Here is a 24,071-nt window from a genome sequence, read left to right as displayed (position 1 = left end):
TGTGATCAAAACTAGAATTATCTTTAATTGATCCTAGCATTTTCAATAACTACAGTCAAATATAGAATTGACATGGGCCTAAACAGGCAGAGAATAGTTGCAAGGATCAATATATCCTGGATGGGGCACCAACCCATTGCTTAACCCATTTGGTCGAAAACTGTCTGGAGCAAAAACATTAAGTCTCAATTGGACAATTTTAAATGGATAATTAAAAAAAAACTGACAGTATTGTTCAGTAATTTGGGAATAGATGATTAGATTGCTAGATAATATGATTGTATTGCAGGTAAAATAATCAATTATTTTTTTTCCCTTTGACATTATGGAATGTTGTCAATCAATAGGAAAAAGTGCAATTAAATACATTGTCCAAGTCTAAACCAGTCAGCTATTGTTGTCAGTACTCACTTTCCATTTTTACAATTGTACACACAATTAACTATTGTTTTAGAAGTAACTGCACCAAATAATGTATATTTACACAAGAATTCACCCATTAACATCTGTTTTGCTATAGTTATACCAACGAGCTCAATTAAGTGTGCAGTATAATAGTGCCATCTGGGGGTTGCATTTGATATCGCCGAAATCACAGAACCAGATCATTTTAATCTTTGACTCTGCTGAGATAGCTACATGCAGTAAACATTTTCTGCACTTAAAAAAGGAAAATGTTGAGAGATCAATGTCAAAAGTAAGATAAGAGTAATCGCAAATAAAAAAAAACATACAAAGGCAGAGAGCTCTCTGTAATGTTTGGATTCTAAGCTATAAAACAACAATGTGAAGAAGTGCATAGGGCTATGAGACCTTCAAGACTCATAGATTCAACATTCCAGATGGGGCATAACTGTTGTGCCTTCACTCAGATTACTTCAGTAAAATGTCCAGCTGAATAAACAAGTACAAAACATGGAGACAAATGTATGCAGCTTTGAATGAATGTGTCAGCCTAGTAATTATTAATGTAGAACACTTTTTTTCCACCTGAACACGCTATATGACTTTGGACAGTCACCTCTTCAGAATATTAAGTTTTAAGAATAAATTGGAACAAAAGCCTTACCTAGTCTTGTAATTTTACCACTTCAAAGTATGGGTTTATATTAGAAAATACACAGAACATCATACAGAAAATAAAAAACACCAGAAATAGAAAAAAGACTGCATTAAAAGTGAATCAAATCAGTTTTTATTTTTAAAGTAAAAAAATGCAGTACTGGAAACCCTCCCATAACATCTTTACCTAATGCTTTTTTGTCCCCAGAATAAAAATATGATACTAATTCTATGTACATAACATATACCATACAAAATGTATTCCAAAGGTCTATCGCTACCCAGTTTCCTAATAAATGAACACATATCACAAATTCTACAGATCAACTGTCAAAAACCACTGGATATGAAAATCTTATTAACACAGTGATGCATACATGAAAATCCCAACATTTCACCTAAACTACCTCATAATGTGCCTAAAACATTTTAACACTTCCAATTGCTCAGTTTTCATATAAAGTAATGCATATACTTTTACAATAAATAAAACCATCAGGCACACCCCAAACTCTAAAATACAGGTCCCAGTAGCGCACACACAAATAAAACAAGTTGTATAAAAAAGGAAGCAAAACAGTTTATGAAATACTTTACAGAAAGCATATCAGTAAAAAAAAATCTGGGCAGCAAACTTTTTGGTGTCATGAAAACGATGCACTTCAGGTTTCCATATCTACTAAAGCTTTCCCAGTTAAGCATGTGAATTTTACAGATATATAGATTTGTATAAATATGTACACAACAAAAAATACTAAAATTCTCATAAAAAACATTCTACTTTATATATAAAAAAACATTAATGCTATGTGGGGAAGCTTATGTAGATAAACTTCAATAACTTAAAACAGAAGATTAAAACAAGTTACTGAAATCACACTGTGTTATAGCCCTATTTCAGTCCTTAACTTATAAACTAGGGGTTTACAACATATATAGCACCAGTAAAGACCACATAATAGTGCTACTGTACAATATGTGAAGTTATAAATATTAAGAAAAGCAAGGTACTGTACCATTTAAAAAATCTACATAATAAGTTAAAGCTTCAAGCAATATACATATTTACACTTTTAAATATATAATATCCAGAAATCAAGCAAAAAGCTTTTTGCTACAGAGTGATGGGAAATGTTACCATTGTGTATAGCAGTGAGTATCTGAATCAACTACTCATGACAGAGCAGTTATTGAATACAATAATCGAGAAATACCAGTATATACTCTAGCACATTCGTCAAGTAAACAGCATTCAGCTCAATAAAGCAGAAGACCAAATGAGGCAGGTTTAATGTTAGGTTAGCACCACTTTAATCGACATCACTAAAATCACTAACTGGTTCCCCCTGCACTCTACTCAGATGATTCATAGCTCGATCAAAGGCAGTCCTTACAGCTTTTCGAATACTTGAGGTTCGGCCCTCCATCATTTTGATCTTGTCGATGGTCTTGTCAATTCCAAGAGGGACCATTTTTGATTTAGGAAGCCATTGCCTGGTAAAATTAAATTATTAGTTAAGAACTACTATTTCAAGGTACAGTAATTTCTCACTGGAACAACACAGTAGAATGACGTTTTGACACATTTAGAAACCTTGTCAAAGCTGGCCATTTTGATTTTCCCCCTTTTATAGAGAAATGGCCAGCTCCAAAACCAGTTATGAAATGAATTTGAAATCAACTGGAAAGCTAAAGCTAATGTGAAAAAGAACTCAGATACACAGCTATTTTGTTTGAGGGTCAGAGGAAATGTTATTCACCAATATACTCCAACCTGAGGAAAATGACTGGCATAGGCCCCTTGCAGACGAAGACAGTTATGACACTTTCACAAGATTATGGATGCCCTCATTTATAAAATGTTGGCCCCCAGTGTCTTTCCTAATCTATTTTACCCTCCTTGTCACTGAAGTTCCAACCACTAGCCACGTCCTTAGTAAAATCAGAGATTATCATCCACTTTTGTGAGATATGGTCATGTACACATAGATGCATGAACATAAATGTGTGTTCAAACAAGACTATTATCTTTCCTGAAATAAGAATAATAAATTTTCATTTATATAAACTGTATTTTCCCAAATTATCATATATAATCTTAACCTATGATCACATCCTTCAATATGATATATTTGATATAAAAATGTATTACTGTATGCTTTGTAAAAATGTACTATACATGAAAAAACTCTACCCATTGTGATACATTTGGAAAAGTTATGTTATTCTCATTAAAAAAAGGGAAATGATGCTGTTCTTGATGGAGTAAATTAGAACAGCATACTGTCAATTATTTGTGTGATCTTATATGAAGCAGTTTATTCTACTGTTTCCAAAAATTCTTTTTCAAAACTAAATATCTTCCAGTTTAACAAACAGATGAACAGTACTCATTTTACATGCTGCCAAAACCTACGGCTCCTGCATTTATGAAGACACAAAACAGCACATTCAAATGTTTCTGTTTTTGTAGAATTCTTTTTCAAGATGTAGAATCCTGGAATATTATTTCAAGTACATTACTTAATATGTGACTTAGACGCTACAAATTACAAAGATAAGGCGCACAGAAATAATTTTGCACTTTTAGGTTTCAATATTGGGGAAAATTTTGATTATGAGATGATCCTAGTTACTGTGATGTCTGGTAATCTTTCTGTCGGGTCAGTATTTAATGTTTTTTTCAGCTAAAAAAATATATTTATCTTCGATTCAGAGATAATCTTCTTCTTCTCAGTTTTAAGCTTGAAACAATACAATCTGAGTGCCTGGAGTCAATTTCTGTGGTACTTTAGCAGCTTAGAGCAGCTTCTGAGTTCTCTACTAAATTAAGTAGAGCACTCAGGGATATCAAAACAAATGAATTACTTTAAGTAGACAAACAGTAAAGGACTTACAAATACTGCACCTGGACTCTAAGGTGGGTAAGGTAACAGTTCAAAACCAAGCTCATTTTAGTACTGTAGCCCTCGCAAAATTTGTGGGCACACACCATTATGCTGCATAAATACAGTGAGTGCAATGTAGCAGGATCACAGACATCTGTGAATATGCCATCTTCTCCAACAATACAAAGCAGAGAGCAGTTCTGTTGCCATCACCACCTTGAAACAGTAACAAAAGCAACATACACTACACTTCTGCAGATGACACTGAAGCTCAGCAATATGAATGAATGGCTGGAGAGCACTCAAAAGGGCTGACATATTGCAACAAGATCAATGCACATCCATAAAAAGTGAGGGCTACAGGGTACTGTGGAACTCAGTTTTTGAAATGCTACCCCACTTAACTTACAGTCTCAATTTCACACCACTATATAGTCATCTGTTTGGCCAAATGAGAGGATCTTGAAGGTTGGAACTCTGGTGATGACAACAAGGTTCAAGTGGAGGTGCAGGCTGAAGGACCAACCACTTTTTTACCAGGGAGTCCATAACCTCGTAATACGGAGGCAAAATTAGGTAGATGTATTAGGGGACTATGATGAATAATAAGTCCTCCCCACCTGCGATGCATAATTGGTGCATAATTCACAAATTTAACTCACCATTGTACACCTCCACCACTTTTTGTAAATCAAACCTCGTTTAGAGCTTGTGTGAATTTAAGGTCAGAATAAGTTTCATATCCAGATTACTTACACCGACTCTGTTAATATTTTGTATTTTAGATAAATCAGCATCATTCTTATTTGAAAGCTACATACATATTTTGGAAACTTGCTCACAGCTGACATTGACAAAAGAGAAAGTCAGCATTTATTTTGCAGTACAGGATTATATTAATCTACCATCAAAACAGTTTTAAGAAAACCCCATTTTGTAAAGAATGTATGTGAACTGGACAAACATTTAATTTAACGTGTATAATTATAAGTGTAAGTGAATTAAAGAAATGTTCTTATGGAATACTTAGATATACATACATATTAAAATAACTACACTACAGAAAGACAATGTTTCTTACCAGCTCCTTTTGTTGTCAAAAAAGAGAACAAGAAAAAGTTTCTCTCCAGACTTAAACTGCATTTGTTCGCCTATTTTAAGGACATCCATAGGTGGTATTGGTATTGATACCCCATTATGATGACAACCAACTCTTGGCATTTTGGGGTCTATTATCTATAACAGAAAGAAGAAAGATGTACACATATATATCTCTGCAATATACATGATTCTCAATTGATGCACATTTACTACTAATAAGGTGTACCAAAAGAAGGCAATTTTGCTTCACTGTAAACCCCTACACTATGAAGTCATAGGTTTAACATCTGGGCACCACTAAAACAGCTAGATACACAGGAGATCAAAAAAGACCTAATATTAAAATACACTGATCATAGGTTGCTTATAGGCTACAGTGATTTCAGTTTAAAAAGAAAATAAAATGTTTAAGCTTCCTTGTTAACAGTTAGAGAAAAGCTCTTACAAAACACTATTTTACCACGGACTGTGAACTAATGTTACTGTGTGGCTACAATGGAAATAAGCTGCCACCATTGAAGCTCCAATTATTACCATATCAATAACTATTGTGACCACTATACAAGGTATGAGGCAACACAGAAGGCTGGTATTTGCCAATTATAAGGTTTCTCGCCCTATATAAATACTTGGAATAAACAACTTCAATAAAGGCCTAAATTCTTTTGATGTTTTCCATTAAGCTATTTTTGCGACTTACTTTTCCAAATTACATAAAATATGCTGTAATGTTTTAAAGTTACCAAACGCTTGTTGAAAGACATGGTAGGACAGCACTAATGCATTATGTTTTGGGAAGAGTTCTTCATTTTAAACATATCCTTGTGGCATTATTCAAAACGTGTGAATTTGGCAAGGCACCTTATTATAACTGTCACTGAACAGTAATAAAGGCATACCTTTCCGTGATCACAAGATTTTGATTAACACATGAACCTGACATAAATGTTCATTTAGTCGTGTAGTTCACCTTCAATCAAATTGTGACCAAAAACAGCCCTTATTGATTCTAGTATACATTTTCAACAATTTTCAAAAGTTCATTTTCAAAGCATATCAGAATTAAAATATAATAGCAGATTGTTTGGTATTGGATTTCAAAAGCAAATACTATAATTAAGAAACAGATCTCAGTATTTTCCCCTTGACTACAGCCTTCAGTGCAGTACTCCTGATGATTAGCTAAAACAATTATGCTCTATTTTGTAGCCTCGTTTAAAAAAATAGAAATCACAGTACCCTTGTCCAAGAGGTGTCTTGAATTTACCATTGTTAAATGGCTATTAAAAGCTACTACTAGCATGCAGAAAAAGAACTCCTTAGAAAAAGACCAATGAATACATTGGGCATTTTGTCAACAATATTTTAGAATTAAAACATCTAGCTCATTATCTTTAGTAATGGCTATGCATATATACAAATTCTTGCTATTATGCTAAAACACTAAATTATTAAATGCTGTAATTAATGGTAGTTATAGAACTACCGAATCTCAAGTTAGATTTAGATTCACTCTAAAAGTAAAACAAGTGAATCTAAATTTGATACATTTTATTTTATCCAATTAACAGTAAGTATAAAAACCTAAAAGATAAAGACTTCATTCAATATCATACAATGAGAGTTAAGTTACACAGACTAAAAAAAGAAAAACATGACTATATGGACCTTGCATATATAATAAAGCTTTAATTCATATCTACAGTAGTAGCAATAAAATATATTCTTAACAGAAAGTAGAAAAATGCAAGTTAACTTACCAGGGCAGGATACGATGGATATCCACTACACTTTGCCCAAACTAGTTTTAATGGCTCCAGAACAACTGATGCAGCATTAGCAGGCATCCATATATTGCTGTTGCCAACTTCTATGAGAGCAGGAATAACGATAATCAAATTATGAGGAGTTCACTGAAATACAGAGCAAAGTTCTTCCAAGCTATGCTTATAAAGACAGAACAGTAATAACACTTCATTTACACAAGTAGAAACCTCAGTGATTCACAACACTTTGCTTGATGCACAGAAAATGTCAAAACTAATAACCTATAAACCAAATGACTATCAATGTAGCAACACTATTTTCCAAAAAACATCCATGTTCAATGCAATCAGTGTTCATTTTACAGTCCATACTTTGTCATGGGTGAGCAAATGTTGCCTTCAAGTCATTTCAGGTCCTGCAATATCAACTGGCACCTTGGTAATATAATGTAAGGAACATCTTTAATAATATCAGTGTAAACAGTCAAGAATATTACTATGATGAATTAACAGCATAATGTCAACCTGAAAAAACAACATGTACAGAATAAATTCATTTCTTCCCTAGACACTGCAAAACACTAAATTTGTTGATTTCAAATGATAAAACTCCCAGAGGAAAAAAATAGAAACAACATGAATATCTATCAAATGATACGAAAGCAAACGATACTTAAAAAAATTGTACCATCAAACTTTTAAACCAAAGTTTTTTTTGAAGATTCCTTACCAATGATGCAATCTGATCAAAGGTTTTGGGCAAAAATCTGAAAGCAAATATTTAACCTACCCGCTGCAATTCTTGCAGCTTTGGCAAAGTTTCCAGTTTCAATACAAGCGATCAGCTCATTTTTGTCTTCAATAGTATTTCTCCGCACAAGGGCAGGTTTTCCTTTGCCACACTTGGGAAGGCTGAAACTTGATATTAATAGAATTTATTTTAGTGTCTGAATTTTCTGCATTAAAAGAAAAACTCCCACACATTCTTAAGACTTTAATTACTTGAGTAAACCTGATTATTTGTATTAACATGAAATATTGCTCTTATCATTGTTTACTAATTAAAAAAACAAATCAAACAGGATATTTTTGCAGGATTCAGATGGCATTTTTAAAAGTTATCAACCCATACATATTCTGAAGCCTGAACACATTTACTGAGAGGAGGAACAAGATGAAACACCAGTAAAATAGCTGTACATGTACGCCTTTTATAGGTTACTTAAATAGATTCACCTTTTCAGGGTTTTTTTTAGCACAGTTTCAAGAACGGTCCATTGATTGTAACAACCATTGTACGTTATATTACGGCTTAAGTTAAGTTGCGCAACTCCAAGCTCAGCTAGAACAAACCAGGACTGGTACCCCTTAACTTCTGGGTCAAATAATTATACATGCTTGTTAAAGCCTTAATCAGAACTCATAAGATTAAAATTGTGAGTAGCAAAAGAGTATTAAAATGATATTTTTTCCTTGAAAGGCCTTCAATGCCTTAATAGAAAGTTTCATATAATGAGGAGTATACTGCCTGGGGCAGCAGCACCACAGACTAACGGTTTAGGTCCTGGGGTCCCATAGGAGAGTTGTGGATTCAAATCCTGAATAGGTTTCCTTAAGATATTTCACATGGAATAATCCTTCTGTAAATGTAGGTACTCTTCAGGCAATTTGTTCTAATTAGACCTATTTAGTTAAAAATGATCTTATAAGACCATCACTTAGGAATAGCAACGTATAAATTGAGAAAGAGAAAAACAAGCAACAGCATTCTAGAAGAACTTTCTAACTACATGAGGAAATACAATACCTTGTATTGCATAACAGACTCCCACTTGAAGATATGCTGGATTCGGAAGCACATCTACGCCGAGGTTCAAGTTTTCTGGCTGGAGTGAGTTCTTTGAGTTCCTCATTCCCATAACCATTTGAAAGCCCTAAAAAAACAGAACACTTTTTTCTTAGGTTGTGTTTAAGTATCTAAAATCTGACAACAATAACACTGGAGATGGTTTTAAGTGGGCAAGAAAACTAAAGGAAAACCATTTTTTATTACACAATTACAATTACAACAAATTCATAAGTTGTTTGAATAATTTGAGACACCAATATAGTTACAACTAAGCTGTAAATGGAATCACACATCTTACCAATTTAACAGTTTACATTAACTCTAAATAAATATCTCAACAAATAACTAAGATGGGATTGTCAGCTAATAAATTCTGAACATTATTTGGTGTCTAGATACTAGGTTTTTATAAGTTGCTTAGAACGCAAAAATTGAACTTTGAGTAGGTTTACCTGTATCAAAGCGCTTCACAGGTGACTCTTCTTCTTCACTTTCTCCACATGCACTTCTGGACCTCTTCCTTGGCTGGAGAAGAGTCTCCAATCTTGGAATAACCACAGACAAAAACGTTTTGGTTCCTAGCTGTGGAGAACTAGGCTGTGCGTCACTGATTTTTCCAGGTTTTTGCGGACTTACACTTTTAGATTTTCGAAAAAGTATGGATGTTCGCCTGTTGACGTCACTTGAGGATTCTGCTAATGTAGATGTTGCCACCACACTGACATCACTCTCTGCAAGCAAGTGTTCAGGAGTATGTCCATTTAATATGTCCTTTGGTGGAGAAATACCACACATTTCATTGTCAAACTTAACACGTTTATGCAATTTATTGTTCTCAGGGCTAGGCTCAATTGGTTTGAGTGTGGGTGGTTCTGAATTACTGTCGGAATTTAGAGGAGGTGGCAAAGAGTCAGATGGTTCTAGCTTTGGTGGTAATGACTTGTCTCCTGTAAAACAAAATGACAATACCTGCAAATTATGAAAAGTCGTAACATGGAATAATAAGCAATGAACCGTTAAGTATTTTCTGGTACACAAGCAAACATTTAACTTGATTGGATGTATATAAATAAATTCCTTGATTCCATTGTTAAAATCTTGAACAATTTGCCATATTGATAATATTTCGGTCTAAATTACATAATGAAAGTAAGGTTGTCCAAGCATATAAATTTGAATCAGTTCCTAAAAAAGGTTTGTAAGTTTCTCAAGATAATATTCAGAAGAGCTACAAACCATTACTGGGAAAACAACTGGAAATCCCCCAAACAATTTTCACATTAAAATTGTCTAAATGTCCAATGAGGTCATTTAAATGAAAGATTTATGCACATTTGTGTTTGAAAGCAACACACCACTTTAAGGTCAAGCAGAATTCACAGCTAAAGTTCAGTAGAACAACAGATACCAGTACTACATTCTTTTCATATTTGTTTTTCTGGAAATAAATGCAAGTTCACTTATTGGCACAGTCTTAAAAAACAAATTCACACAAGTTGAAAAGTTACTTATAATTTGCAACCGTTTTTTATGAAAAAAAATATAGATTCTAACACCAGTTACAAGGGGATTCTTAAAATGTTTTGGCAAAAGATCAAGAGGTTTTAAAATAAACAGACGTCATGCACCATTATAATCGTAGCTTATGATTTTTGCAATGTACATATTTTTTCTAATTTTAGCAATACTGGAAAATGTATACATACCGTCTTCTTCTGTGTTTTGTCCTGTAGATGGAATTTCTTCAACAGATAATTTACTCAGTTCTAATTGAGCAGACTGAGTCCTCCTTAGGCTGATTTCATATCGAATGTTACCAATTTCCTTTTTTAATAACTTGGTTCGTTTGTTCCGAGATGCACTTGACTTCATAGCACATGTCAAGTCGAGTTTCTCAAGGAGTTCCTTAAGCTGTTCTTCTAGGGACATGTGCTCACGGTTTACTGGATTTAGCAGCCGATCCACTATGAAACAAAGCAAAAAAACATTTCACCAAAGATGCTCCCCACTTTTATCACGCATGTGATTAAGCATAAATTATATTGATGCATAAAGAAAATATATTATAACATTTTATATCAACAGCTAATTGAGCACTAAGAAAATGTTATTTACATTTCAGCAGGCAGATAGTATACCAAAACGATATTGCTCCCTGGGATAAAACAATGTTAAAATCAATATTGGCATTTGAGCTATGAACCCATTTAAACAACCACAGTTTAAAAATCTTTTCATCCACTGTTTTAAAAACAGTCTAACTGTTCACACCACTCAACCACATGGTGCTGGAAAACTGAAGGTTGCTATTGGCAAAACTGAATGTGTCCTGTCTTTTAAAAGTTGCCTGGAGAATAAGATGTGTTATTTCAACAACCAGAACAGTTCAGAGAAACAGTGTAAAGGACATGACATGTTCCAGTAAGAAGAAGGCCACATCCTAGGACCATTGCATGTCTGACACATCTATGCAATTGCTTTCAGACTGCACTCAGGACAGCATAAGAAATTACAGAAAGAATTAGCCCATGCATCAATAGAAAGACTGCAGTTCTGCTGTCAGGATGAAAAACCTCTACTACTTAGAAGCTGTCGGGGGCAAAGCTAACAGCCAAAATCAACATCTTTCAAGGGGGCTGAGAGTGGTGGAGTGCTTTACTCACAGATGAATGCTGTTTTGCCCTTGACAGACCTGGTAGAATAAACTTTGTGTGTGGAGTGGTCATCTTGAGCATCATGCCGAGTACTACTTTGTTTGAGTCAAGTGGTAGAAGTGTTATATAGGGAGCAATTTCAAAATTTCACAGAGAAGAAAGTACATTAGCACAAATTACAGAGCAACACGTCAAGATCTTGCCGTAGCTAGCCTGTTCTCCTGACATGAGTAAAAAAGAAAATCTATGGGACCAACTCAATATCATCGTCATAACAGACCAACCTTCATAGGCTGGTTAACTGCTATGCAAAGAGTGGCAGAACTCTCATGAAGGTAATCATTTTTCTACTTCAATTCTGCCAGGACTGTCTTAAGGACATTTTTATTATGTCAAATTTCATACTGAAAACTTATGATTGTGACATTTTTTCCCACATTTTGTGTATTTGATTAAATATTTGATCAAATCCATAAGACCCAAGTGTAGGTTTGTTTGCATCAATGTAACCATAACATTCTAGGACAAAAACTGTATAGAACAGGCTGCAAGAAAAACTTTTCCACACAAACCATCCGTTACACTAACAGAGGTTACGCAGGTGTGAACCTGGCCATGAAGACTGGATGTGAGACTTTCTAGGAAAAGCTAAGGTTGCTACTGGATAAGATGTTAGTGGGACCAATAGAAAGCATTCATCCTACGGCCTGTGTGGGTCCTAATGCCCCAGTATAGCGAGCAGAAGTTGCCATCCTTCAGAAAACTGAGGTCCTGACTCTCCTTGGTCATTAAAAATCCAAAGTTGGTTCTCGAAAAGATTAGGGGTGTTAACCCTGCTGTCCTGACCCAATCCCCCCCATCCTTTACCAAGCCTCCTAATAATCCCCATATATCAATTGGCTGTATTACTCTGTTCTCCTCCTTGCTGATAGTTGATGTGTGGTGAGTGCTGTTGCATCTTCTAGGTGGGTGCTGCTCATTGATGGTGGGTGACAGGAGTTCCCCACCGCCTGTAAAGTACTTTTGAGTATAGTATCCTAAAAAGCGCTACATGAATGTAAGGAGCTATAATTATTAAAATGAGTACATATGAAAACCATAAAAAGACCAAACAACCATTAAAATTAGTAAAAAGATAAGTAAACATTACCGTCTTCCCACGAAAATGGTGGTAGTGGTTCGATCTTTGGTGGTTCAGGCAAGTGCATTCCTGTTTCATAATCAAACCCTATACAATCAGCATCGCGACGGCTTTGCCTCAGAACAGAACCTCCTTGGTCTCTTAAACGTACAGCTGCTCTGTAAAATATTGTGTCCTTTGCATTGTATTTCATGCAGTTTTCAATGATAAGGTTAAAATCCTCCTCAAATTCATCAAGGTTTTTATATCCTTGAGCTTCAATTCTTTTTCTCATTGTTGAGAAGTCCATTGGGTGTTTAATATGGTCCAAGTAATCAGGTACCTGGAATGCAACAGTAAATGAAAACAGTCAACAAGCTACATACAAATGTATCGCAAATTAAAAATGAAAAACAGAACAAATATAAAAGTGGAAACTAAGTGGAAGTGAATTTAAAAGTGAAAATAGGAGACTACCAAAAGGGTTGTGTGAGCATGCAACTGGTTGTCCAGCCAGTTGATGACATTGACAGACAAGCTTTTTGGACCAATTAGCCTCCTCCGTTCTGTAACTGTTTTTGTTTTAACTAACATACCATTTGCATCATAAGTGTATACACTGAATTTATTAATAGCATTTAAACAAACTCTCCATTTATTGAGGATTCACTACTCGTAAGTAATGTAAAATATTTATTTACTTCCTCCCACTTATCAGTTGTAAATTTTATGCAGCTGTTTAATTTAAACCCTAAGAAAGCCTGCAAACAACAGGAGCCCATTTGGCCAATCTTAGTTGTTTGTCAGTGAAGCAAACTAATTTTTTCTAAACTAAAAAACTACAATCACCTTATACTTGTTTAGATTGCAGTGATTTTAAATATATTGTACATAACATTAAGTCTTTTTCTGAGCAAATCTAGCAAAAGGTCAAAGAAATAGGCAACAATTTATAAATGCATTTGTTATTAATTTAGTTGCAGCATCAGGGCTCCAGACTGTGACTGAAATGGCTGCAAATGAGGCAATAAATTAAAATCTAGTCACCATTAGCAACAGACACCAAAACTTTATTTTCTGTCGATGTGTGGTCAAATTTCATCAGGTTATGAGGTGTTACTTAATTCCATCTTTAGAGCGCACGCCTTTCCATCCCTTCATCACAGCACACAGCAGTGACTGTTGGTTAAAAGGCAGCAAGCTAAGATGTTAGGCACCAGAACGCAGGCTACTGCAAACGTTCCACATGCTAGCTGATCCGCTAACAATGACGAAGCGTAAAATTACAGACTTTTTAAAGAGTTTGATGCATCTTCCGGTGGATCTTCAACCACTGCAATGGATCCTCAATTTATCCAGCGAACTTAATGCGAGCATGGACGACAATGCATCTGAACAACTGTCAAAATCTAGCGTTTTAAACAAATGATGTATTGCGACTTTTGTTCTAAAGCCGGTCAGGGAGTTGTAGGGAAAACTGCAAATAATTTCAAAGGGGCGAATCGTTTCAAAAGAAGCGGTAAAAAACATGGAGAGTCAGAAGCATACAAATACTCGTGATTGTGTAATTGGGAAGTGTGCCCCAAGGCAGACACCTTGAGCCTGGGCTGTGTCTCACGCCTGTCAAAAAAACAGCTGAGAAAGACTAAAGAACTGAAAATGAAATTTAATGCAGCCTACATGATCACACGCGAGGAATTACCGTTCACAAAATATGCCTCCCAAATCTTGCTAATAAATTAAGAACAGAATACATGTATCAAACACATATGATTACGACACTGCATGTTTTGAGTTTATTGGATGCATTGCAGACAAACTTAAAGCGCAAACACTAAGTGGGGCTGCAAAGGCAGTGGAGATTGCTCATCAAAGGCCAGTTTGCAGACATGTCCTACAATAGTTTGTGGGAGGTCATCTTAACAAAAGAGCCTTACTGTACAGCTTTCAGTAATGTTTTGCATTTAGTTCAGATCATGGTTGTGCTAGCCATATCAGCAGCACAGTGTGAATGGGGCATTTCTGCACAAAACAGAAGAAAATCAAAAGCACACAATTCACTTAATATCTCAACACTGGAGGATTTAATCAGGATCAGCTCAGAAGGCCCTTCACTTGAGCAGTTTGATCCAGAGCCCTGTGTGTAGTGCTGGCTCAGCTCAAACAAGAGGAAGAGGAGGTCTCAGTATACAGGTTGGCCAAGAGACACTGGCTCAGAATCTGATGAGCAGACACTCCATTTGTGACTGTATATAGTTTTAATGTTCTAACAGAGTACATAGTTTAAAAGTTTAAAACAAAAGGCCAATCAGCCATCAGAGGTCAGGCACAATAGAGGAGGGCAAGAATCAGGCAATAAAAGAGGAGGACAGACCTACAGGCATAGAACAGAGGACACAGTAAGTCTTTTTCATGTTAATATGAACTATTTTCATTCTGTAATTTGGCAACTAAAAAAAAGGTAATTTGGCAAAATGTTTCATTTTAAAAAAGAAATGTTTTTAGTCTGGAGCACCGAGCATAAAACCAGACAATAAAATGGTTTCATATACTTTATTAACTAAGGAGTAAAAGAACATAGCCTTTAAAGTTGACCCCTTTCAGATTTAATTTTGAAAACTAATCCCATCAAAATAATTTTACGGTTTTATACTTTAAAGCATTTTTCTTATCTCAAAATATGGTAGCATGAACAAAATTCAACTGTGAAAAGAATCTCAAGTCTCGTAAAGTGATGTGTAATGTGATCCGTTTATACCTACTTAAAAATCATTTTTTAATTAAGCTATGACATAAAAGGTAAACAACACACCTCTTTAAGGCTTACTGGCTGCGCAAAAATTTTAGCAGGATCCTTTTCCTGAAGCTGGTCAAGAACTGAACGCAGGAGGACTGTAAAAGGCGTCAGTTGCAGCTCCATAGCAACCTGTTGCACTTTAACCTGTTTAACAACAAAACAGTACATGAAATCAAAAGTTAACATAAAAACAGTAAACTACTGCAGAAGGAACTTCCCATTTAACTCCACAAGTAACAAAAACTAAACTTCCCACAAAATACAGACATGGATCAACTGTGTTAAGTATCTACTGGAGGTATTCATATTGTTCAGCAAAAGCCTTGTCAAATACTAAGTCTAGCATAACAACTATAACATTTACAGTGCTTTGCAAGTATTCAGACCCTTTCCTACAGTATTCATTTTTTTAAATTACAAAATGATGCACATTTTTTAAAATGTATTTTATTCAAAACCTAAATGCTTAAACTGAAGACATCTAAGTATAAAATATGGTACAGTAAATAATGTTTGCCTATTCTTCCACATGGCATGATGCAGTCACCAACATGTTTGACTGCAGGGATGGTGTCAAGTAGGAGCTGCATTGTGGATTACTTGGTGCTTTGTTGCAAACTCCAAGCGAGATACAAAATGGGTTTTCCACTCTGTGAAGGCCACCTATATGGGATATTGTTGAATGGAGCACATTTTCTCCTATCTCACCCCATAGATCTTTCTCACTCTTAGTCACTTGTGGCCTCACTACAACGCCACTCACCAGCTTCTTCCTTGCCCAACTACTTATTTTGGATGGATAGTCTGATCTGATGGTATATTGTCCGGGTGGTATGATACACATTCCATTTCTCTATGACTGAGTAAACTGTGCTCACAGTGATATTCAAAGTCTTTTTTGATTTTTTTGTATCCCTCTCCCGATCGGTTTTCTGAATTACTTTTTCCCCACAGAGCTCCTTAAGCTTAACTGTTGAGTCTTGAAATGCACTACATGACCAAGGAACCTCACAGAGACAAGCACTGTTATTCTGAAATGATGGGAACCACTATTAATGCATAGACAGAGGCAACTCAACTATTTATGTGGCTTATTAAGCTAGTTTTCTGCACCTAAATTTAGGTGTGCTACATCAAAGAGTTTTAATACTTATGCAATCATAAGTAACCTTCCCATTTCTTTCGTATTACTTAACTATTTACATTTTTATATTCCTAGCTCTGAATGTGTGAAGTAAGTTTTATATATAACAAATATTTAGGACTAACTCAAAGTTTCATGATTGTAAACTTTATACAAAACAACGTGAATGTGAAAACAACAAGGGTCACGTTATTTCGCCAAGGCGCTGTTGGTGTTCTTTGGTTCTACTTTCCTTCTACCTCCCAAAATGCATCTTTAAATTGGTAAATGCAAAGAAATAGATACAATAAATACACAATTTTGTTAACACTACTAGAGAACAGTAAACAGATACTCCAAAAGTGCAGTTTAATTTCTGAAATACCTCTTCTCTTTTTAATTTTTCTCGCTTGCGAATCAATTCTACCAACAATCGAGCTCTCTCTAGGTCATGACGAAGCCTGTGCCAGTATTTTAATTGTTCCTTCAAAACACGGTTTTCTTCGTCATTTTCTCTCTGTGAAATAAAACAATAACAAGGAAACTTTATACTGAGAAATTAAAAAGTTTACTTAACAAATAGCATTTGACATATCAAAATCATTATCGAACACTTTTCAAACGTACTGAACAACAAACTTTATGTGCTAACATATGCAAATATCAGTATAAAGAGACTACCAATTGTTTAATTGACCTGATTTGCTTAAATGTAAAACAATGTTGCACAATTAGAATAAAATAAATTATCAAACATCTTTACACAGCATAATTTGTTTCAGTAAACATTTCTGCATACCCAAAAGACAATACAATATTTCAGAATTAAGACAAAAATGATTCTATAAGTCACTATATACATAAAGAATAGTTCCTACTCTTGTAACTTGAATAGTACCTTGAAATAGTGCAATTTTATATTAAAATTAAGTAATCCAGAATAAGAACCGTTATACACAAGATCAGCAAAAACTCTCCCTGTGATGTTTTTAAGGTTCATCAAAATAAATTCTATAACACTAACCAGAGTTCTTTTAAACTCTCCCTTAAGTACAGTCTGCTTCTGAGGTCTATTATGTCACATAATTAATCAGTTCTTTATTCATAATAATTGGACAATGGACAACATTCTAAGCATAGTACATTTTTATACCTAAGCTTTTTATATTTTACTGAATACAATCACATAACTCATTGAGAGGGTTGAAATAAAAAGTAATTTCTGAGCTTACCTGCTGAATATTTCTCTGTGACTGCAGGTTTGATTGTAAACGTCGTAGTAGGGGAACACCATTTCTGGACTGCCTCTTCAAGGTCCAGTAATTCAATATGCGTTCAATAAAAATCTTTTTTCTCTGAACAGCAACTTGATTGAGAATTTTGTTTAACCTAAAAACAAAGCAGGATAAGTAGTTGTATATTACAGAAATGTATGTGTTACTGTTGCGAGATGTTTTGGAAGTGCTTAGAACAATCTACAGCCATGCATAGCCAAAAGCTTTCCCATTTGTATTGACAGAAGATTCACGGATATGCACGTCTTTTAAATGTTACTTTAGCACTACAAGCACAAGACCTGTTTCATTTCCTGGGAGTGACAATGCAGATGATCAAGTGCATTATTTTCTAAGTCATCATTTTTCTTCCTTGCTCTCCATTTTCTGAAACTGAAAAAATATAAAGGAACTGAACACAAAAGAACAGAGCTCACTTGCTGCCACTCTTCTCAGTAGCTGTTGGAAAGTACAATTATAGTGGACCACAAAGCACATGGAAGTTAAACCTGGATATCTATCAGCAAGATCATGTCTATATTATACTTCATCCAGGCTTCAGATCCAACATGCTGATGAGCAGGAAATCTTATCAATCGGAATTTTTATTTCACTGTTAGCACAACTAACCAGTTAATTTATAAGTTATACTTATAATTAATTGCATCTGCAATATCAACAAAGCGTTAACTTGTCAGAGCTTCGTGGGTACAAAATTGATGTTTTTCTTGCCAATTAACACAAATGAACCCTGCCTCTATAAGGCATGCAATATAGAAGTCAGTTTGATTCCAATAGGGATTTAGCCTTCAGCCCTTTGGTATTCAGTATTAACAAACATTAAGAAATAACCAACCTTAAGTATTTTTCGGGAAAAAGAGTTCCATTATAATGACGCTACATATATACAGATAAAGAAACATGGAATTTTATTACATACCTTCGGTCTCAGTACTACCTGGTAATAGTCTGACTGCGCGCATTGTAATGATATGAAAGCATTTCAACTAAACTTAATGATTTGCACAGCTGTAAGATTTATGTAATCACTGCACTTTTTGAAATATCTTTAAATCTTTAAGAACCTATAAGAACTTCTGATAAACTTACCTTTGAGGAGGAATACTTGGCACAGATACTGCTGGAACAGCTGCCAAAGGTTCAACTAGAGCTTTTTTACTCTTTTTATTTTTTTGCCTGCCTTTCAATCTCGTCCTTCCAGTTTTCTTCTCTCCTTTCTGACAAAGTCCATTCTTTGTACTGGTTTCTTCATAGATTGTTAAAGGTCTTCTAACACAGCCTGGAGGAGTGTGGGCATCACAGTAGGCAGTTTTTTTCACTGAAAATGTTGTTCCTGTATCTGTTACTTCTTTAACAGGCTCCATTTTCATGTAAAGGCCAGCTTTTTGAGCACAACTTACATGAAATGCTGTGTAACAATTTGCTTTATGGCACTGAATGCAAGCCCCGACTCCTTTCTGCTTACAGAGGTAGCAAGTCAATTTCCACCTGGCTGGAGGAATGTTCTTTACACCATCAATGGGCTCAATGAAAACCGTGTTGGCAAAGCCAACTTCAGGAACCCATAGAGCACAGACAACATGTCCCCATCGATCATCGTCAGTCTTTTTGAAAGCACCGCCCTTGTTTGGGCATAGCACACAATCTACAGGCTGGGAAGGAGACTGTAAGCAATGACGACAAAGCCACTGCCCTTCAGGGATGTATGGCACTCCGTAACACTCCTGGTGAACAGCTAGATTGCACATGTCACAAAATAAAATGACATTACTGTTCTGGCATTCACCATCCATACATATGCAGCAAACAGCATCCTCATCAATGAGAGACTGAGGATCACCTTGGTTCTGGCTCTCAAAGAAAGACTCCTTCTCAAATCTATCCATGAGGAATTCAAACACATTCTGCGACACAACACTCAACCCCTCGTTTCTACGCTTTTCATTCACCAGTTCTAACCATGCATAGTCTTCTTCATCCATATCGTACTCTACCTCCTTATCTAGTTCCTCTGGTGATTTTTCAATAAATTTATAATATGACGGGGGTCTGCGAGGGGCTGGAGGTGGATTATACTCAACAATGCGAATTTTGGGCTCCGGGAGAGTGCTTCCTGATGCTTGTACCCCATGAGCATTCACCAGAACAGCACTCTTCTTTTTTAGATTGTTTTTAAGTCTTTTTGATCTTACCAGTATTTGTGGTCTTTCACTGTTCTCTTTATTGCTATTACATTCACTTAGCTCCTGAGCGGTGAGGTCATCTTCTGATATAATCTCCAGGGCATCAAAAATACTTATTCTGTGCACACGACCTTCAATCTCCAGTTCCACCATTCGCTGTGCTTGAGCATACGTCAGCGTTTCCCGCGTAGGAGAATGCTTGATGTTGCAGGGCGAAGTGGACTGTCTTGTTGTAGACACGCGGTGATGCCGCCCTTTCCTCCTCATTTTGAAAAGGGGAAATCTTTAAAAAAAAAGACACAAATTAGATTCCATACAACAGATTTTATTACATGTTTCTTATTTTCTTTAAGACCCAAAACCCAACAAACCTCTATGACACAGAGGTCCCCCTTTATTCTGGCCACATCCATAAAAATACTATTTAATACTATGTGAATTTTTTATAAGGTAGTTACAATAGTTACCACAAGATAAGCCAAATGTTTCATAATGTTCAAAACTATTTTTGACAATTTTACAAATACCTTCAAATAAGTAATATCTACTATTTGTTAGCAGCATTTTGTAAAAGAAAATACCTAAATATGGATACAGAATTTCTGCACTTTCTAAATATAAGAACTTTCTATATTAAACATGTTCCACAAAATATCAGAAAATGCATAAAAGCTGCTAAATATCCTGTTTTTCTGCACTGTACTGTTTTTTAGTATAAAGATACAAAGAGTAATTAAATTATACAAAATAAAAATGTATTTTAAGCTTCACTTTATCCAAAGTTAAGAGCACTGTTTTAAGAAAGAAATTAACATGTCAATAAATTTGAAAAAAAAAGTGGAGTGTGCACCACTGATTTTCGCTTTAGACAAACTGCTCTGTGACCACTTAAAATTACACAAGTGTAGGCCTAGATTTAGAAATGAAGATATACTACTTAACACAAGAGAACCAAGCTAAAATAATTAAAGGACAAAAACTTTATGACTTCAGATTAAAGAACTTGCTGCTTTTGTTATACAAAAACTAAAACTCAGGACCACCACTGAAAGAGCATTTATTTATCTGTGCTGTAAAGCAAATTCATGGCAAGAAAACTTGTTCTTAATACATCTACAAACGTAAGGCTTTAAATTTCTCTAATACCATAGCATGGAATATCACTGAACCCTCAGCAACATCTGTGGCACATGCACAACTGCAGGAGCATTACTACCAACTATTCTGTCCCTTCCATTACATCTTCCGGTTCTTGTCATGTTTGGCAGCCAGATATGTCACTTAAAAGACAAACCAACACACCCTTACATGCTACAACCTGTGCATCTATGCTGTTTTTCCCCTCTGGAAAATATTTGGCAAGATACACATTGCATAATACCTGACAGAAGAAAAAGTACTGACACTTCAAGGATTTATGCTTAAATGTATTAACTTCACTGAGTTTGCCTACATAGAATTATCTTATTTTGAGCAGTGTATTCTTGATCTGCTCTATGAATAGTTGAACTTTTTTAAAACAAAATCTTAAATTGTAACTGGTATAAGATCCAACTGAAACTGGAAGAGCGGATGTCTTAAAAAATATAATCTAAACAGGAAAACATAAAAATCTTTACATCAACTAAGCTTATATTTTAACAAGCTGCATGTAAGAGGGTCTCTCAGACCGTCTTTTTAATGGCAAAAATAATGAATGATTGTAGCATATTGTAACATTTAACTTAAATGGACAGAGATTATAAAGATCGTCCTATGGTTGCAACTAAAATACTGATAAAAAGAATTGTTGGAAATTGACTGACCTGGAAAAATGAAGAAAAAAACAACACTAAGCAATGTAAGTAAACCAATACTAAAATTTTCACGGACCATTGCTCCAGCTTGTTACTCCAATGTACCAACCGCAAATTACACTTAGTGTTTAAAATTACTTCTGTTTTCAAACCACAGTTTCACAAATTCAATTGTCACAAACTGTTCTTCTAATGATAACCCTGACTGAGGACATGTCTCAGAAATGATATTAGGTCGATATCTCCCTAAGGAGATATGACTTAGTCAAAACTGTCTGGAAATACAGTTAAAAGCAAATAGACGCAGAACACGGTCTTGCGCCAGACATTCTTTAAGCACTGTATATTCCAATGGTCTGCTGGTTTTAGATCACTTAATAAGATACCAGTTTCGTTATACTGAACTCATTTGATCTATCGATTAATCTAAAACCTGGACCCTTAATTATATACATCCAAACAACGTAAACTGCGTTCCAGCTGTAACATCCCCCAAGACTATGCTCTTGGTTTCAGTCTCGGTTGTTTTCTCTGATTATTTTCGTAGAAAACAAAACTTGCACTTAACTTTATCCGTTCCCTACTTTCACCAAACCAGCGTAAACAGGATCTATTGACGGAAGGAGAACTGAATTTCGTGAAAACCCTACGTCTGCAGAAGAGTGGGGCTGTTGCAGAGGGGTTAAAGGCTTTACTTCACACAATGCTAAGTCGGCAACCTTTCGAGGGACAGACATTTCCCCTAAAAATAAATCACAACTACATACGTCTACGGTGAAACCAACCTTCGAACCAAAGCATTTTACCTTCAAAACAAGACTACCATTCATTACAAATGAGTCAGGTTAAATAAATAGGACTTCAATCATCATTAAACGTACTTTTCGAAATTGCACACACAAGACTTTTTACTAAAATAAAACCACATTTTTAACGCTCTGTTATAAAAACCCCGGTAACGTGAAGAGCTGCCAGAAGTAATTCATTAGGATTTGCACCATTATGGAGAAACATTAATCGCATTTTGACACCTTTCAGACGTGCAATTTATACACCACATAAAAGACACACACACGCCATTTGTGTCGTCAAGACAACATCTTAAAAACAGAGTAAAAAAGTTTCTCAACACAACAGAAGCATACTTACAATGGGTGCAATTAGCTTACCGAACTTCCTTTGTTACCTAACTGCCAAAATCAGGAACTTGTATAAAAGAAATATTGTAGCACTGGAACACTGCCCGGGCCTGTGACGTCACTGCACCAAACACTTTCCCGGGCCTGTTTGAATCAATGGGAATTCAACACCCTGGAGTTAACTATTTTAATCCGACTCCGCTAGGACCTCACCCGCAACGAACCACATACGCTGGCTTTGACTGGGTGTGCAGTTTGAGGCTATTGTTGAAACCAAGACGCTCCAGCGGAGCCTCCCAGCGGCCTGGGGTGCTGGGACAGTCCACAATAATAAAACTAGAAAACGCAAATATGGCGTCCAACAAAACAAGAAACCGAAGTACTCGCACGAAAAGTTCGTTTTTGGCCACACGCAAACCGATCCTCATCCTTCCAGGGTGGATTTCACCTCCGCGAAAGACGGATTTCTACGCGTAACAATGTAAGACGCCCATACCTCGCTGGTCCGAAGGTTTTGTTATCCAGACAGCGGCGGAGCTGAAAGCAATGGCGATGTGGCCTGCGGAGCGGCTGTGATTCCGCACAATCACATCCAACGGCCGCCGCTCGAGCACAGATTCCAGCTCTTAGTTTGAAGAATACGGACTGGGCTCCGCGACAACTGTCCGGAATTGGAACGTAGTTCTGTCCTCAGCGCGCCGTTCTTACTAAAAAGGACCATTCGTGAAGCGAAGTGTCCGCTTTCTAATATCGAACAGCAGCTGCCCCGAGCCTCTCTCCTCAACAACAATGCGGTTCCAGTGGAGGGCCCACCCGCCACGCACGACGCAGTCACGCCTCTCAAGACTGTACGTCTGTGTGGGGTCAGGAAGTTGCTTTGTGTATCTCCGATGCGAAAAGACGCTGGAGTAGTAGTGGTAGTATGAGTAATATCGGAAACACCAAGTACTAATATATCCTGCTCTCTAAAAACGAAAACGCTTGGTTAATTTAATAACGCATTTGTATCTGTCGCTGGTAGAGTCGTGCACTCTTGTTTTCAGCGTTGTATATAAAACCACAAACTAAGTGAAAGAAAATTTGGAGAAGTCTGTATTACATATTAATCAGATGTTCGTTTTTTTTCCGTCTTCATGCATTCTATAAAAAATAAATCTCACCAGAATGCAGTACTTGAAGCGTAATACCGAAGTGGGCTAGAACTGACCAATGTATTTATATGCTTTAACAGTAATAGCAGGCATTTCATTTCCATTGACTGACAATAGATATCCTTCTAGCTCTTTTGACCTGGTAAG

General features: G+C 35.9%; 1 protein-coding gene across 2 annotated transcripts; it reads right to left on the bottom strand.

The window, feature by feature from the left end:
* Positions 1-1,172: 1,172 nt before the first annotated feature.
* Positions 1,173-23,835, bottom strand: brd1a (bromodomain containing 1a). Of its 2 annotated transcripts, XM_015352573.2 has the most exons (13): positions 23,270-23,832; positions 18,745-20,121; positions 17,593-17,749; positions 16,746-16,877; positions 15,253-15,381; positions 12,471-12,783; positions 10,373-10,630; positions 9,119-9,613; positions 8,625-8,751; positions 7,608-7,735; positions 6,812-6,921; positions 5,032-5,186; positions 1,173-2,556 (listed from the first exon to the last, which is right to left on the bottom strand). In XM_015352573.2, exons 2-13 carry the CDS (start codon positions 20,103-20,105, stop codon positions 2,373-2,375), a joined length of 3,549 nt encoding a protein of 1,182 aa, XP_015208059.1. In that variant the 5' UTR covers positions 20,106-20,121; positions 23,270-23,832; the 3' UTR covers positions 1,173-2,372. The 2 variants fall into 2 exon arrangements, with proteins under 2 accessions (XP_015208059.1, XP_015208060.1); XM_015352574.2 differs by lacking the exons at positions 1,173-2,556; positions 5,032-5,186 and having other exon boundaries at positions 6,828-6,964; positions 23,270-23,835.
* Between the last annotated feature and the right edge of the window lie 236 nt (positions 23,836-24,071).

This window comes from Lepisosteus oculatus, chromosome 7 (assembly GCF_040954835.1).
Source record: "Lepisosteus oculatus isolate fLepOcu1 chromosome 7, fLepOcu1.hap2, whole genome shotgun sequence".
NCBI classification, from domain to species: Eukaryota; Metazoa; Chordata; class Actinopteri; order Semionotiformes; family Lepisosteidae; genus Lepisosteus; species Lepisosteus oculatus.
The sequence above is the reverse complement of the archived record's forward strand: the minus strand, read 5'-3'. Positions and strand labels throughout refer to the sequence as shown.

Bases quoted from the DNA above. Each gene is read 5' to 3' on its own strand.
- brd1a (XM_015352573.2), bottom strand. From the start codon at position 20,105: ATGAGGAGGAAAGGGCGGCATCACCGCGTGTCTACAACAAGACAGTCC. The intron at 15,382-16,745 runs GTATTTCAGAAA...GTTGTTAAACAG, and splicing joins AAAAATTAAAAAGAGAAGAG to GTTAAAGTGCAACAGGTTGC. The intron at 12,784-15,252 runs GTGTGTTGTTTA...GTTGCATTCCAG, and splicing joins AGCCAGTAAGCCTTAAAGAG to GTACCTGATTACTTGGACCA.